The following is an 18,670-nucleotide window of genomic DNA, read 5'->3' as shown; positions in this document are numbered from 1 at the left end:
GAGAAAAGAGAACACTGTTGGTGGGAATGTAAATTGGTGCAGCCACTGTGGAAAACAGTGTGAAGACTCCACAAAAATCAAAAATAAAACTACCGTATGATTCAGTGATTCAACTTTTGGGTATATATCCACAGGAAATGAAATCACTATCTCAAAGAGATATCTGCATCCCCATTTTCAATGCAGCATTATTCAGAATAATCAAGACAGGAAAACAACCTAAGTGTTCACCAACAGATGAATGGATAAAGAAAATGTGGTATATATACACAATAGAATATTATTTGGCCATTAAAAAGAAGGAAACCCTGCCATTTGCAACAATGGATGAAACAGAAGGCATTATGCTAAGTGAAATAAGTCAAAGAAAGACAAATGCTGTATGACCTCACTTATATGTAGAATCTATTAAAAAGTCAAACTAATAGAAATTGAGAGCAGAATGGTGGTTGCCAGGAGTGTGGTGGCAGGGGAATGGGGAATGGGTAATTGGTAAAGGTGGTTGAAGGGGACAAATTTCCAATTATAAGATGAATAAGTTCTGAGGATGCAACATACAGTACAGTGACACAGTTAACAATACTATACATATATTTGAAAGTTGCTAGGAGGGTAAGTCTAAAAAGTTCTCATCACACAAAAAAATTATAACTATGTAAGATGACTGATGTGTTAACTAACCTTATTGTGATAATCGTTTTGCAATATATACATATATTAAATCGTTACACTGTACATCTTAAACTTACACAATATTATGTCAATTATATCTCAGTAAAGCTGGGGAGAAAGACTAGGACATTCAAAAGCAACTGCATACACAAGGAAAATTTAGAAACTGACCACATACACTTGGGGAAAGGTACAGGCTCAGGAAAGACCTAAGAAGGTCTTGAGTTTACATCTCAGGCTAATCCTTGGCACAGAGACAGCCCACAACAATAAAAAAGCAAAAACATTAACAACAAAAAAGCAAACCCTGGGGAAGGGGGAGAATCTGACTTCCAGATCTACTATATTATTAGATTCAAATGTCCAGTATTCAACAAAAAAATCACAAGGCATACAAAAAAAACAGAAAATATAGCCCATTCAAAGGAAAAAATTAAATCAACAGAAATGTTCCATCTTAAAGATATTCAAAAAACTAAAGGAAGATGTGGAAAAAGTCAAGAAAATAATACATGAACAAAATGGAAATATCAATAAAGAGATAGAAAAACTAAAAGAACCAAAAAGAAATTCTACAGCTGAAAAAGCACAATAACTGAAATTAAAAATTTGCTAGAGGGGGGCTTCCCTGGTGGCGCAGTGGTTGAGAGTCCGCTTGCCAATGCAAGGGACACGGGTTCATGCCCTGGTCCGGGAAGATCCCACATGCCACGGAGCGGGTCTAGGCCTGTGAGCCATGGCCGCTGAGCCTGCGCATCCGGAGCCTGTGCTCTGCAACGTGAGAGGCCACAACAGTGAGAGGCCCGCGTACTGCAAAAAAAAAAAAAATTTGCTAGAGGGATTGAAAGGTAGAAGAATCAGTTAATTTGAAAATAGGACAATGAAAATTAGCGAGTCTGAGGAACAGAAAGAAAAATCATTGAAGCAAAGTGAATAATGGTTTGTAAGTGTACTTGTGTTTTCTATATGATTTAAGAGACTAATACATTTAAAGAAAAAAATGATTAATGTAAAAGCTAGTATTACTTACTGTTAACTTGGGTTTGTAACTCCAAATCTCATTTTCTACATAATTTAGGAGACTTATGCATTTAAAAGAATTACTAATTTATGTTTGGAGGCACACAATGTATAAGGATGTAATTTTGTGACATCAACAGCTGAAACAACAGTAGTTGGAGACTTCAATACCCCACTCACAATTATGGACAGAACACCGGACAGAAGATAGGTAAGGACATCAAGTACTTAAACAGTGCAGTAAACCAACTGGATCTAATAGACATACACAGAACATTCCACCCAACAACAGTACATACACTTCTTAAGGGCATATGGAACAATTTCCAGGACAGACCATATGTTATACCACAAATTAAGTTTCAACAGACTTAAGAAGATAAATATCACACAAAGTATCTCCTCTGATCACAAGGAGATGAAGTTAAAAATTAATAACAAAGAAAACCGGAAATTCACAAAATTGTGGAAACTAAACAACACTCATTTGAACTAGCAACCACCAAAGAAGAAATCACAAGGGAAATTGTAAAATACCTACAGACAAATGAAAATGAAAATACAATATACCAAAACTTATGGGATGAAGTGAAAGTGGTGCTAAGGGGGAGATTTATTACTCTAAATATTTACATTAAAAATAAGGAAGAGAGCTTCCCTGGTGGCGCAGTGGTTGAGAGTCCGCCTGCCAATGCAGGGGACACGGGTTCGTGCCCCGGTACGGGAGGATCCCACATGCCGTGGAGCGGCTGGGCCCGTGAGCCATGGCGGCTGAGCCTACGCGTCCGGAGCCTGTGCTCCGCAACGGGAGAGGCCACAACAGTGAGAGGAAGAAATGAGTGAAGGGAGCCAAAAAGTACAAACTTCCAACTATAAAATAAATAAGTCATGGAGATGTACAGGAATACCTAGGAGATACTGCAAGTTTGTTTCTAGGCCAACACAATAAAGCAAATATTGCAATAAAGCAAGTCACATGGATTTTTTGGTTTCCCAGTGTATATAAAAGTTACGTTTACACTAGACTGTAGTCTATTAAGGGTGTAATAGTATTATGCCTTTAAAACAATGTATATACCTTAATTTAAAAATACTTTATCACTGAAAAATGCTAACCATCATCTGAAAATGGATGGTTGCTACAAACCTTCAGTTCGTTAAAAAAAAGCAATATTGCAAAGTGCAATAAAGCTAAGCACAATAAAATTACATATACCTGTAATGTACAGCATGGTTACTATAGTTAATAATACTGTATTACATATGTGAAAGTTGCTCAGAAAGTAGATCTTAAAGTTCTCATGACAAGAAAAAAAAATCTGTAACTATGTATGGTGATGGATGTTAACCAGACTTATTGTGGTAATCATTTTGCAATGTCTACAAATATAAAATCATTATGTTGTATACCTAAAACTAATATAACGTTATATGTCAATTATACCTCAATTAAAATTGTTAAAACAAAAACCAAGAAATTTCTCAAATCAACAATTTAACTTTAAAACTTAAGGAACTAGAAAAAGAAGAACAAAGTAAACCAAAAGCTAGCAAGAAAAAAGGAAATAATAAAGATTAGAGCAGAGATAAATGGAATAGAGAGTCAAAAAACAAGACAGAAAATCAATAAAATCAAAAGTTGATTCTTTGAAAAGATCAATAAACCTTTACCTAGATGAACTGAGAAAAAAAGAAAGACGACTCAAATTACTAAAATCAGAAGTGAAAGTGAGAACATTACTGCTACTTCTACAGAAGTATAAAGGATTATAAGAGAGTATTATAAACAACTGTACACCAGCAAATTGGATAAGCTAAATAAAATGGAAAAATTCCTAGAAAAAAAACCCTACAAGACTAAGTAAATCATGAAGAAATAGAAAATCTGAATAGACCTAAAACTAGTAAGGAGATTGAATTAGTAATAAAAAATCTCTCAACAAAGAAAAGCCCTGGACCTGATGGCTTCACTGGTGAATTCAACAAAACATTTAAAGAAGACCTAATACTGACCCTTCTCAAACTTTTCCAAAAAATTGAAAAGGAGGGAACATTTCCCAACTCATTCCATGAAGCCAGTGTTATCCTGATACCAAAGCCAAACAAAAACACTATCAAAACAGAAAACAGAAAACTGTAGACCAATATCCCTGATGAGTAATGATGCAAAAATCCTCAACAAAATACTAGCACACAGAATTCAGCAGCCCGTTAAAAGGATTATTCATCATGACTAAGTAGGGTTTATTCCTGTAATGCAAGGAACATTGAATGCAAACAACATATGAAAACTGATTAATGTAGTATACCACATTAACAGAATGAAAGAAAAAAACCCACAACATCATCTTAACTGATACAAAAGAGCATTTGACAAAATTCAACATACTTTCATGATAAAACTTAACAGACTAGAAATAGAAAAAAACTATGGGAGGTGGTGAGTGGGATGAATTGGGAGGTTGGGATTGAGATATATACACTATTGATACTATGTATAAAATAGATAACTAATGAGAACCTACTGTATAGCACAGGGAACTCTACTCAGTGCTCTATGGTGACCTAAATGAGAAGGAAATCCAAAAAAGAGGGGATATATGTATATGTATAGCTGATTCACCTTGCTGTACAGTGTAAACTAATACAATATTGTAAAACAACTATACTCCAGTAAAAATTATAAAAAAAGAAGAAAACTAACTAAACATAATGAAAACCATATATGAGAAACCCACAGTGAACATTATACTCAAGGGTGAAAGACTTAAAGCTTTTCCTCTAAGATCAGGAACAAGGCAAGGAAGCCCACTCTCACCACTTCTATTCAATATAGTACTGGAAGTTCTAGCCAGAGCCATTAGGCAAGAGAAAGAAGTTAAAAGCATCAGAATTGAAAAGGAAGTAGTAAAATCATCTCTGTTCACAGATGATGTGATCTTATATGTAGAAATCCCTAAAGTTTCTACAAAAAAAAAAAGAAAGAAACCTTTTAGAACTAATAATGGAATTTAGCAAAATAGCATGATATAAAATCATCACTCAAAAATCAGTTGCATTTCTGTACACTAACATGAATAATTAGAAGACAAAATTAGGAAAACAATTCCATTTACAATAGCATCAAAAAACTACTTAAGAAATAACCAAATTAGTTAAGGGTAACCCACAGAATGGGAGAAAATATTTGCAAATCATATATCTGACAAGGGATTAATATGCAGAATAGATAGAAAACTCTTAAAACTCAACACTAAAAACAAGCAATCTGATTAACAAACAGGTAAAGGACTTGAAAAGACATTTCTCCAAAGAAGATTAAAAAATGGCCAATAAGGACATAAAAAGATGCTCAACATCACTAATAATTAGGGGAATGCAATCAAAACTATAATGAAAAACCACTTCACATCCATTAGGATGATTACTATCAAAAGACCAGAAAATAACAAGGGTTGGCAATGATGTGGAGAAACTGGAACTCTTTTGCACTGGGAGTCAGAATGTAAAATGGTACAGTGCTGTGTAAACAGTATTGCAGTTCCTCAAAAAATTAAATATAGAATTATCATATGATCCAGCGATCCCACTTCTGAGTATATACCCAAAAGAAATAAAAGCAGGTCTCAAAGATATATCTGTATAGCCATGTTCATAGCAACACTATTCACAATAGCTAAAACATGGAAGCAACCCAATTGTCCACTGATGTATGAAGGGACAAGCAAAATGTCGTATATACCATACAACTGAATATTATTCAGCCTTAATGATGAAGAAAACTCTGACATATGCTATTACATAGATGACCCTTGAGGACATTATGCTAAGTGAAATAATCTAGTCACAAAAGGACAAACACTGTATGATTCCACTTATATGAGGTACCAAAGTAGTCAAAATCATAGAGACAGAAAGTAGAATGGTAGCTGTGAGAGGCTGTGGGGAAGAGGGAAGTGGGGATTTATTTTTTAAAGGGTATAGAGTTTCAAGATGAAAAGAGTTATGAAGATGGATGTTGGAGATACTTGCAGAATATTTGCATGTATTTAATACCACTGAACTATACACTTAAAAATGGTTAAGATGGTAAATTTTGTTATGTTTATTTTTATTACAGTAAAATTTTTTTTTAAATCCATCACCCCTAATAGGTCTGTGACCTTAGGATTAGTTCATTAATATGGCAGATTTTAAAATAAATCTTCTAATCCCTGGCTCACAGGTAGTGCTTATACCAATAAAAGTGAATTCCTCACCTGCCTTTGTCAAGTAAACCTTTCCACTTCGGGAAACAAAAGTAATAGCTGAAGTATAAAAACTATGATAAGTATTCTTTATGATATCATCATGAAAGTCAGCTATTAATTCAAAGGTGTTGCCGCCATCAATTGAAAGCCATACCTAAGGGAATAAAAAGATAATACCTCACTAAAGAGCTGCCATGTAACAGTCATCAGTTACCTAATCTTCCTACATAAGAAAAGTCATGCACCATGACCATACTCCCACATCCATCCCCCACACACAGACGTACAGACAGACTCCTTACCTACTTGGTCAACCGTCTATTTCCTTCCTAGAGTTTGTGCAAAAGTGTACATGGCAGTCTTCAGTTTTAAACAGTATGCATTGTGAATGTACCAAAGAACAAAGTTATTCCATCATCTCCCAACTGGTCCTCCTTGCTCATAAAAGGATGATGTGTTGGATGTATTTGGATATGGAGGAGAGTGCTTATCCATATTAAAATGAGACTTCTGTGCTGAATTCCTTTTGTTTTTGTTTTGTTTGTTTTGTAGAATCTTCAGAGTTTTCTACATACAAGATCATATCATCTGTGCATAGAGATAATTTTACTTCTTCCTTTTATATGCAGATACTTTTAAATTTCTTTTTCTTGTCTAATAGCTCTGGTTAGAACTTCCAGTACTATATTGAATACAAGTGTTGAGAGTGGGCTTCCTTGCCTTCTTCCTGATCTTAGAGGAAAAGCTTTAAGTCTTTCACCATTGAGCATAATGCTCACTGTGGGTTTCTCATATATGGTTTTCATTATGTTCAGGTAGTTTTCTTCTATTTCTAGTCTGTTAAGTATTTTTATCCTGAAAATATGTTGAATTTTGTCAAATGCTCTTTTGTATCAATTGAGATGATGCTGTGATTTTTTTTCTTTCATTCTGTTAATGAGGTGTATTACATTGATCAGTTTCATATGTTGAACCATCTCTGTGTTCTAGGAACAAATCCCACATGGTCACGGTATGTATAATCCTTTTAATGTGCTGCTGAATTCAGTTTCCTAGTATTTTGTTGAGAATTTTTGCATCAGTGTTTTCTAGGGATTTGGTCTCTAGTTTTCCTTTCTTGTAGTATCCTTGTCTGGCTTTGGTATCAGGATAATGGTGGCATCATAGAATGACCTTGGAAGTGTTCCTTCCTCTTCATTTTTTTTGGTATGAGTTTGAGGAGGATTAGTGTTGATTCTTCTTTAAATATAATATTTGGAAGAACTCACCAATGAAGCCATCCCATCTTGGGCTTTTCTTTGTTGGGAGGTTTGATTACTGATTCAATCTCCTAACTAGTTATTGGTCTGTTCAGATTTCCATGCTTTCACAATTTAAGAATTAGTAGGTTGTATGTTTCTAGGAATTTACCCATTTCTTCTAGGTTATCCAGTTTGTTTGCATACAACTGTTCATAATATTCTCATATCCTCCTTATTTCTGTGACATCAATTGTAATGTCCCCTCTTTCAATTTTAGTTGTCTTCTTTTTCTTAGTTAATCTAGCTAAGGCTTGTCAATAAAGCAGCTCTTAATTTCATTGCTTTTTTTCCTGTTGTTTTTCTATTCTCAATTACATTTATCTCTTTTCTAGTTTTTATTATTTCCTTCCATCTGCTAGCTTCGGTTTGGTGGGTCTTCTTTTCCTAGTTCCTTAAGTTGTAAAATTAGGTTGTTAATTTGAGATTTTTCTTTTTAATATGTGTTTATAGCTATAAACTTCCCTGTTAGTACTGCTGTTGTTGCATCCCATAAGTTTTTATTCACAGATTATTTTTTATTTTCTTACTGAAGTATAGTTGATTTACAATATCATGTTAGTTTCAGATGTACAGCACAGCGATTCAGATATATATATATATATATATATATATATATATATATATTCTTCAGATTCTCTTTCCTTATAGGTTATTAAAAAACACTGGGTATAGTTCCATGTGCTAGACAGTAAGTCCTTGTTTATCTGTTTTATATATAGTAGTGTATATGTGTTAATCCCAACCTCTTAATTTATCCCTCTCCCCACCCCCTTTTCCCCTTTGGTAACCATAATTTGTTTTCTATGTCTGTGAGTCTCTGTTTTTGAAATAAGTTCACTTGTATCCTTTTTTTTTTCTTTTCAGATTCCACATGTAAGCGATATTATATGATAGTTATCTTTCTCTGTCTGATTTACTTCACCTAGTATGATAATCTCTAGGTCCATCCACGTTACTGCAAATGGCATTATTTCATTATTTTTTATGGCTGAGTAGTATTTTATCGTGTATATATACACCACATCTTCTTTATTCATTCATTTATCTGTTGATGGAAATTTAGCTTGCTTCCACACCTTAGCTATTGTAAATAGTGCTGCAATATGTCTTGTTTTCATTTTAACTTTCTCAAGGTATTTTATGATTTCCCTTATGACTACCTCTTTGACTCACTGGTTGTTTAAGAATGTGTTAATTTCCACATACTTGTGGATTTTCCAGTTTTCCTTCTATTGACTTCTAGTTTCATTCCACTGTGATTGGAAAATATACTTTGTATAATTTCAATCTTTTTAAGTGTGTTGAGACTTGTTTTGTGGCCTCACATATGATCTTTCCTAGAGGATGTTCTGTGTGTATTTGAGAAGAATTTATTCTGCAGTTGCTGGGTGCAGTATTCTGATTACATCGGTTAGGTGCAATTGGTCTACAGTGTTGTTCATGTCTTCTGTTTCCTTATTTATCTTCTGTCTGGTTGTTCTATCCATTATTGAAAGTGGAGTATGATGTCTCTTACGATTATGTTGCTATCTATTTCTCCCTTCATTCTTTCAAAGTTTGCTTCATATTTATATTCAAAGTTTGCTCTGATGTTTCATGCATAAATATTTATAATGGTTATATCTTCTTGGTGAACTGACCTTTTATTCTTATATAATGTCTTTGTCTCTTGCAATGATTTCTGACTTAAAGTCTATTTTGTATGATTACAAAACAGTATAGCCATCCCTGCTTTTTGGATGCCATTTGCATGAAATATTTTTTCAACCTTTTTGTTTTCAGCCTATGTTCTCAGATCTAAAGTGAGTCTCTTGTAGACAGAATATAATTGCATCCTTTTTTTGCATTGTTTTTTTTTAAATCAGTTCAGCTAATTTATGTCTTTTGATTGGGATATTTAGTCTATTTAAATGTAAAATAATTACTGACAGGGAAGGATTTACTATTACCATTTTGTTTATTGTTTCGTACGTCTTGTAGCTTTTTGTCCCTCCTTTCCTCTCTTACTATCTTGCTTTGTGTTTTTTTGTAGTGACATGCTTTGGTTTCCTTCTTGTGTTCTTGTGTATATATTCCACATATATATTTTTCTTTGTAGTTACCACTGCAATTACATAAAATATTACATTCTATTTTTTTGTTTTGTTTTGTTTTTGTTTTTGTTTGCGGTACGCGGGCCTCTCACTGTTGTGGCCTCTCCCGTTGCGGAGCACAGGCTCTGGACGCGCAGGCTCAGCGGCCATGGCTCACGGGCCCAGCTGCTTCATGGCATGTGGGATCTTCCCAGACCGGGGCACGAACCTGTGTCCCCTGCATTGGCAGGCAGACTCTCAACCACTGCGCCACCAGGGAAGCCCACATTCTATTTTTAATCTGATAACAACTTAACGTCAACTGCATACAAAATCACCTCCTATACAGCTCCACCCCCACACTTTACGTTATTGATGTCATAAATTACATGCTTTTATATTATATACTTGTTAACATATTTATAGTTTTTAAAATATTTTTCTCATGTAAATCCTATACAAGAATTAAAAGTGAACTTACGCACCAAAATAACATTAATACAAGTTACTGTATTTGTCCATGTTTTTATATTACTGCAAAACTTTTTATTTTCATGTGACTTCATGTTGCTATCTAGCATCCTTTAGTTTTGTCTTGAAGGACTCTTTTCAGCATTTTTTTTTGCAGAGCAAGTATAGTTGTAATGAACTCCTTCAGCTTTAGTTTACCTGGGAAAAATCTTAATTTCCCCTTCATTTTGGAATGACAGTTTACCAAATACAGTATTCTTTTTTTTTTTTTTTTTTTGCAGTACATGGGCCTCTCACTGTTGTGGCCTCTCCCGTTGTGGAGCACAGGCTCTGGACACGCAGGCTCAGTGGCCATGGCTCACGGGCCCAGCCGCTCCGTGGCATGTGGGATCCTCCCAGACCGGGGCACGAACCTGTGCCCCTGCATCAGCAGGCGGACTCTCAACCACTGCGCCACCAGGGAAGCCCTACAGTATTCTTGATTGACAGTTTTTTGTGTTTTTTTTCCCTTTCAGCACTTTGAATATATCATCCCACTCCCTCCTGGCTTGCACTGCTTCTGCTGAGAAATCCACTGATAATTTTATGAAAGTTCCCTTGTATGTGACAAAGTCACTTTTCTCTTGCTGCTTACAAGATCCTATCTCTGACTTTTGACAGTTTGATTATAATGTGTCTCAGTGTTGGTCTCTTTGGACTTATTCTGATTGGAATTTCTTTAATGTGTATGTCCATTTTCCCCCTCAAATTTGAGAAGTGTTTGACCATTATTTCTTTAAATAAGCTCTGTGTCCCTTTCTCTCTCTCTCTTCACCTTCTGGGACTCCCATAATTGCATATGTAGGCCCATTTGATAGTATCTGTAAATTCCTGAGGTTCTCTTCACTTTTCTTCATTCTTTTTTCTTTTTGCTCCTCTGACTTGATGATTTCAAATAACCTCTCTTCAATTTGCTGATTCTTTCTTCTGCTTGATCTAGTCTGCTGTTAAACTTGTCTAGTGAGCTTTTCAGTTCAGTTATTGTATTTTTCAGTTCCGGAATTTCTGTTTGACCTTTTCAAATGATTTCTATCTCTTTGTGATATTCTCATTTTGTCCATGCATTATTTTCCTGATTTCACTTAGTTATCTGTGTTCTTGTCTGACTCATTGAGCACCTTTATGACAGTGGTTTTCAATTCTTTGTCAGGCATCTCATAGATCTGCATTTCTTTAAGGTCATTTTCTGGAGTTTTATTTTGTTCCTTTGATTGGATCATGTATGCCTGTTTCTTTGTATGCCTTCTGATGTTGCTGTTGTTGTTTTGAGACTTGGGCATCAGATAAAGCAACCACATTTCCAGTTTTTATGGACTGGCTTTATGCAGACCTTTACCAATCTGCCCAGTTAGAGATTCTAGGACCTCTGAAATCCTTTCTGAGGATGTGTCTTCTCTGGCTTGTTCTGTGCTTTTAGTTGTCTCAAATTCCCTAAACTGCTTATCCCTGCTTCTTCTCAGAAGCCCATAAGCTCTTGCCGCCGCTGGCATCTGCCTGCAGAACTGCAATTTTAACATGCTGTAGTGATCATATCTGTTTTCAGCAGTTTCCAAACAAGGCTGCCAGTTCCATCAGTGCTTTGAGTCAAGTGAGACAGATTCCAGTCTGTCAGGCAGCCCCTGGTCTGGCCAGAACACTGGATGCACTGTTAGCTCTTTTGTTTCTGTCCTGAGGGAGACTCCTCGGTGTGGGAAGTTTCCTTCAAGCTGTGCTGCACTAAGCCAAATAGGAGGAGAGGCATGGATATATGTGCAAAATGCTGCAAGTTTTTCTATCCCTTTTGCTGGAATCCCTTCTTGGTTTTAGCTTGGTTTGGGTGCTGTAGCTTCTCAACAGGCCTGTAGAGTTCTTGCAAAGGTATGCTGGTTTGTATATTGCTATCTTTGTGGTTCTGGGGGAAAGTGAGGGTCTGAAACTTCCTAGCCTGCCATCTTGTCAATATTACTCCCCCTTTTCAGCAGTTTCCAAACAATGCTGCATGTTGCATCAGTGTTCTGAGTTAGGCAAGACAGAAACCAGTCCCTTGAGCAGCCCCCAGACAAGCCAGAATGTTGGACACAAGGCCCAGTCTTCTGTCTCTCTTCCAAGGGAGGATCCCTGGTGTGGGAGGTTTCTTCCTGGTTGTGCCATGCCAGATTGAATGGGGGCAGGACAGATGGGCAAACACTGCAAATTTTCCCACCCCTTTGTTTCCTTTTTTGGTTTTATGTTGGTCTGGGTGCTGTAGCTTCTCAACTGGTCTCTAAAGTTCTTGTAAAGGTACTCTGATCTGTATATTGTTGCTAACTCAGTGTCTCTGTGGAAGAGCAATGGCCTGAAGCTTCTTAGTCTGCCATCTTGCTGATCCAGAATTCTTCTTTTTAATGAAGGTGAAGTTCTCTTTTTCTTTTATGGTTATTGTTTTTTTTTTGGGTTTTTTTGCGGTACACAGTCCTCTCACTGCTGTGGCCTCTCCCATTGCGGAGCACAGGCTCCGGACACGCAGGCTCAGCGGCCATGGCTCACGGGCCCAGCCGCTCCGCGGCATGTGGGATCTTCCTGGACCAGGGCACGAACCCGTGTCCTCTGCATCGGCAGGCGGACTCTCAACCACTGCGCCACCAGGGAAGCCCTGTGGTTATTGTTTTTTTAGTCTTGTTTTAAAATGCTTTCCCACACTGAGTTCAGAAAGATATTCATTTCTTTCCCTCTAAAAGTTTTGATATTTAAATTAGTAATCTGTCAGAACTTGAGCTTGATGTATGTTGCAGTGTGGGGATATATTTCAACAGTTTCCATATGTATAACCAAACTTCCCATCCCATTTTGAGCAGTCTCTTATTTCCCCCTGTGATGTCACTTTGGCCTCTATCAATATTCTAGATTTGCATGGGTCTACTTGTGGGCTATTTTAACCCATTGGTCAATTTGTGTATTCCTGGCCCAAAACTGCATTACCAAAATTATTACAACTTTTAAAATAGTGTTAATATCTGGTAATACAAGTCCCTCCTTCTTATTCTTCTTCAGAAGTGTCTTGGTTACTCTTGGTCTTTTGTTTTTCCATGTATAATTATTTTTTTTCTTTTTGCTTTACTTAAAAAAATTTTTAATTGAGGTATAATTGACATATACCATATATATTTTAGACTCAACTTAAACTCTACAACAAATCTTGGGATTTTGATTAGAGTTGTATTGGATCTACAGATTAATTTAAGGAAGAATTGGTATTATAAGTCAAGTTTTCTTGTCCACAAGCATGTTTATGTTCATTTCTTTATAAAGTTTTAAATGTCCTTCAGTGAAGTTTATAATTTTCTACATATAGGTCTTAGAAATCTTTTCTTAGATTAATTCTTAGGTACTTAGAGTTTTTGTTTGTGGATTTCTGTTTTGTTTTGCTTTGTTTCTGCTATTGTAAATAGTGTCTTAAAAATTGTGTTTTCAAATTTATTGTTGATCGTGTGCAGAAATGAAATCGACTTTACCTCCTGCCTAGTTTAACTTTAACTCCCATCTTGTTTTAGTAATTTGTATGTATCTTTTAGATTTTCTATATAGACAATCAGATTTTCTGCAAGTCAATAGATTTTGTTCGCTACTTTTTAAAATTCATGCCTTTGATTTCTTAAGTTTTTTCCTTTGTCTTATTGCATTCCCCTCTGTATGCTTTTTCACTTCTTAATAGTTTCTTGGTAGAACTCCAAGAAACTGTTGTATTGTGGTTAATACAACCCCCTGCCTTTTCCACAGTTGAATGTGGAAAAGAACATTTGATAATGCTGAACTGGTCACATACTGAATTCATGAGCACAAAGCTCAGGCAATCATACTGGATTACCTTACTCAGTTCATTCTCCCATCTTCCTAGGCAACTATTTTACTCTGTTCTCTCTTTCCTCAACCCCTCAACATTCCTCCTCCATCCTCACTAGTAAACAATAACTTTGATTTTTGTTGAGAAAATAGAAGATAAATTCCCACAACTTCCATTACCATAGCTACCAACCTACCTACGAGCTTCTGAACCCGAAAACCCTTCCTTCCTCCCGTTACTATAGAACAACTGTCTGTGCTCCTAAGGCCAATCTCTCCACTAGTTCATAGACCTCATCTCCTCTCACCTCTTTAGAAATGTCACTCCAGAAATTTCTTTCCTCTCTTTCCTGCATCGTCAGCTTTTCCTCTCTACCAAATAAGTCCCATAAGCACACAACGTAATTCCTCCTATCTTTAAAAAAACTCTTCTTTTGACCTTTCTTTCTTCAAACACTGCCACAATTCCCTGCTCCACTTTTCAGCAAAACTTTGCAAAATATTTGTTTGTATTCACTGTCACTAATTCCTCTCTTCTCATTCTCTCTTCATCAGGCTTTCCACCTCCCTGACCATCAGAGCAACCCTGTTCTTTACTTGATGTATAACCACTCAGCATAGAGCAAGTGAATGATCTACATCTATACTAGAGTGTGAAGTTTCATACACACCTGATTACCATAAGCATACAGAAAATGGCTTCGTGGGTGGAATGTCATTCCAACAGGAGAAGAGAATGATGAAGGAAAAAAGAAAATTGGAAATTTTTGTATTAATCTTGGTTTGTTGTTTTTTAGGATCCTCACAGAGACAGTGGTATTTTTCTAGAAATAGATAAACAAAGCAGGAGCAAATCATAAGAATTTTTCCACCAATAGTACTAGTCTATGTTACAATTTTTAGAGTTTCCTGTTACTTGGATTTGGATTAAGATAGCAACAAAACACTTAACACAGCATAGAACTGGAAGGATTAGCAACTATTGGTATCTCTTTACTCTGCCTCCCCCCACCATACATGTCTACTTTATAGATGTTGAACATGAAGTAAAGGAGATTAAATAATTTTCCCATTTATTATTTAATAATAATAATTTAATTAATAATAATTTTATTATTATTATTAAATAATAAATGTCATGGGGGGATTTATTGTAGAATCATTACTGAACTCAACAGACTCCAAGGCCCATGCTCATAACTATAATGTCAAACTACTTTTTAAAAGTGTGGATGCCTAGGCCACACTCCAATTCTGTCAGATCATGATTTTGAAGGGGATCAGCATATGCACCCCCAAGGCATGCCACTTTGGTATAAAGATTATTTTAAGCTGAAGATATTTGAGATTCAAGAGATGCAGACAAAATCCTTCCCTTATCTGACGAAAAGCAGCAACTTGTGGGATAAAAGGCTGCCATTAATTCCTGTTCAGAGCAGATCTACTCCCAGAAGGCAGAATGTGAACAAAACCTACCCCAAATCCCTTCTCCAGGGGAGTTTCATGGCCCTGAAGGAGACGGAAAGACCACGCATACCTGTACAAACAAACATCACAAACTTCCTTACCTCCTGTTTGTTCTCCTGTAAACCATTATCTTTTCATTTGTTTTCCCTTAAGTACCTTTCTCACTCAACCCCTTAAACTATTAAGATGGCATATAACCTCCAAATTTTAACTACCTTTTGAATTATTCATCACTGACTTTCACTCGCATGTATGGGCCCTGCATGCATAAAGAAATTGTTTTCTTTTCTCCTGTTAATCTGTCTTTTGTCAGTTTAATTTGCAGGGCCCCTAAAACTGAACATAAGAGGGCAGAGGAAAATTATTTTCTTTCTCCCCTAAAATCATGAGGGTAGGGCTAGTTCCACTTTTTGTTCATTTAAACTAACCATTCTACAGACACTTAAATTTATATAGACCAAACTCAGCTTACATTCTCCTGAAGAATAAGCAAAGAAGCATTACTACACAAACGGCTCTGTATTTTCCATTTTCATCAAACTGAATGACTATAAGAGGCAAGACATCTATGAAGTATCAAACTATATTGTTAACCATAAATAATTTCACTGTAGCCAATTTTATCACCTTCTATTGTCAAAGATAAAAAGAACTTGGAAATAAGTTTTGCAAAGGTAAGTTTTCACTATTGTGGTGTCAACAGCAATCACCTCTGGGCTATAAGGCCTACCTGGTTATGGAAGAGGTAGACTCCAGAACTTTGCTCTTGGTCAACAAGAAATGTTACCACAGTTGAAAGAATAGTTTTCATTCCTTTTGAAATGGGGGGTAAGCAAGGTAACCATTCAAGAAATGGTTCTTTACTATAAAAACAAGAGCTTGCCTACAAAAAGACAAAGGAAAAGTTAATGCCATTCTTGAACTAAAGAAGTCCTAATTAGTTCTTGCAGGCAAATAAACTAATGAACTACACTAATTGTGTTGTCATGACTGGCCACAAATAATAGTGATATATCTTTAATACCTGTGTTTCTCTTCTGGGGGATATGAGTCTAGAAAACACTGTAAAGCATCCCTTTCTGGCATGGATTGTTTTTCTAGAACCACTGTGTGGGTCTAGATTTAACATAATTAGCTAATTACCATTAAATCTAAGTACAGGCGCCACTGGGAGCAAAGAATGATTGTTAAGCTTTTGAGTCTAAAAATTGCCATTTTTTAGGTTAATAACAACCTATGAAATCATGCATCATAAAATTTCTTACTTTTTGAAATATTTAATACCATACCTCACTTAGGGTCCTGTTTCTCTCAAAGGTGATAGTAACATAATCAACTATAAAATATAAAGGTACAGAAATTATAAGTAGGATCTATATTTTTAAACGTATCACTAATTAAATGATACAATTAAATTGTATCATTTACAATACAATTTTCTTGCACTTACAACAGGGCATGCCTATTGTGTCAGATTTAAACTAATTTTTCCCCCAGTTTTAGGCCATTAACTTATACAAAACAAACCTATCTTTATATTTAATTCTATTTTTATTTTATTTCATTTTATCTAATCTATATATGCTAGCTATGTTGAAAAAAGCTTATTAATAGTTCTTTAACTAAAATTTACCTTCAAAATGTTCTCTGTTAGCAAAACATCTTTCATTATACCACAGTTTTCCTTTGATGTAGTCAACCTACATAAATAAACAAAAATGTCATTTAGGCAATATGTAGCCTTAAGATGTAAAAATAGAAAAACTTATAAGAAATTTTAAAAGTTCAATAGTTCAGGGATGTGAGGCAAATAAAAAAAGGAAAACTGTATGCCAGCAAAATAAAAGTTCGTAGAATGAGGACAAGAAACAAGAATATGCTTTTTGAACAACACACAAAAAAGGAATAAAAAGAAATTTTGCATGATTGACATATGTTAATGGAAGATGCTACTATCTATGAGCTGTCTTTCCGAGGCTCTCAGGAGCTGTTGATCTTTCATTACAGTTAAAATGGGCCACATGCTTATCTTTTATTCTCCTTCAGCTGAGCTAGGTTTAAGGAGACTTCCCAGAGGCCTGACAGCAGCAAGAAGCAATAAGAAAAAAAGCCACAAAATACATGTTTTGGAAAATTGGTCATACAGGAGAAGCTTCCAAGAAGGCAAGATTATAGATGTTGGATATGAATTATATGCAAGAATTTGAGATGGTTTTGTTATAGGTGTCATTGAAAAAATGTTGCCTGCCATATCAGTAAACAAAGGATGTTGCAGCCATCAAGCCAGTACAGCCACTCCGATGGTGAGCCCTGAGGGAACTCAGGACGGAGACAAATGAGCTGCCCACTGCCAAGCCCTCAGTCACTGCAGCCACCTCCCAAGGATGCACCCTGAGGAGACTCAGGATGACAAAGCACAGGATACTGGCCCCAGATAGCTGAGGTGCACATCAAAGGAATGATTTCAGGGAGCCCAGACTCTTGCATCTTTCCGTACATAGAAAAAGGACTAAATTCCTTAACTTGAGATATCTGGTTTTCTTTAATTAACAGTAATCTTTTGATGTTCTGACTACCTGGTCTTTGTTGCAAAAACTCCTAAATATCCTCCTCCTCCCTTACCTCTTAGGAGTAGTCTCTCAGAGCTATCTGAGAGTCTGTGTCCCAGGCTTATGTCCTCAGTTTTGTCCACTGAATAAAACATAACTCAACTTCTAGGTTGTGTGTGTGTGTTTTTTTTTTTTTTTTTCGGTACGCGGGCCTCTCACCATTGTGGCATCTCCCATCGCGGAGCACAGGCTCCGGACGCGCAGGCTCAGCGGCCATGGCTCACGGGCCCAGCCGCTCCGCGGCGTGTGGGATCTTCCCGGACCGGGGCATGAACCCGTGTCCCCTGCATCGGCAGGCGGACTCTCAACCACTGCACCACCAGGGAAGCCCTGTGTATTTTTTTGGTCAACATAGGAAGATTCTGACTCTCATATTATTGTTGAGACAAAAGGAAGACCTTCTTACATATTTAAAGACCAGTAATAAAATCTGCATAATCTGTGCATTAAAAGCCTTTAAAATGTTCTAGAATAGATTGTGGTGATGCTTGCACAACTCTGTGAATATACTAAAGGCCATTGAATTGTACACTTTAAGTGGGTGAATTTTATGCTATATGAATTATATATTGATAAAACCACTGAACAAACAAAAAAGCCTTTTAAAATGGAGTGGACAATAATTTATTTGAATTTCAACCTATGGTTTTATATCAATGAGCTTTTGAGTTCTCATATTAATCTGCAGTTTTTCAGGATGCCATAACTATCATGATTATAGCTGGGCAATTAGTATAGAATCTTTATCGGGCCCTGATTCCTTTTTTACTCTTTAGATCCCTTCTTTTTTTTGTTTTTTCCTACCTGGAATAAAACTCGTAATAGTCCAGTGAATATCCTTGGGGATAATTTAATCTGATCAGGCTGACTTTATTCCAAGGATGAGCTCATGCCCCAGGCCTGATTTAGAGTCACAAAGGTGGGTCAGGAATGAACACATATCCAAGTCAGGTTAATGAGTCGGCGCTGAG

The 18,670-nt window shown here is 36.2% G+C and overlaps 1 protein-coding gene across 1 annotated transcript in view; it reads right to left on the bottom strand.

The window, feature by feature from the left end:
- CATSPERB (cation channel sperm associated auxiliary subunit beta) overlaps positions 1–18,670 on the bottom strand; it is a 127,726-nt gene that overhangs the window by 57,376 nt on the left and 51,680 nt on the right. Inside the window, exons 10-14 of the mRNA XM_067736863.1 lie at positions 16,724–16,790; positions 16,380–16,426; positions 15,821–15,973; positions 14,295–14,447; positions 5,952–6,096 (exon numbers count right to left, since the gene is read on the bottom strand). Of these exons, the coding sequence (XP_067592964.1) occupies positions 5,952–6,096; positions 14,295–14,447; positions 15,821–15,973; positions 16,380–16,426; positions 16,724–16,790 (565 nt within the window). The remainder of the gene's footprint in view (positions 1–5,951; positions 6,097–14,294; positions 14,448–15,820; positions 15,974–16,379; positions 16,427–16,723; positions 16,791–18,670) is intronic.

Source organism: Pseudorca crassidens, chromosome 1 (assembly GCF_039906515.1).
Source record: "Pseudorca crassidens isolate mPseCra1 chromosome 1, mPseCra1.hap1, whole genome shotgun sequence".
NCBI classification, from domain to species: Eukaryota; Metazoa; Chordata; class Mammalia; order Artiodactyla; family Delphinidae; genus Pseudorca; species Pseudorca crassidens.
This window is presented reverse-complemented; position numbering and strand designations above follow the sequence as displayed.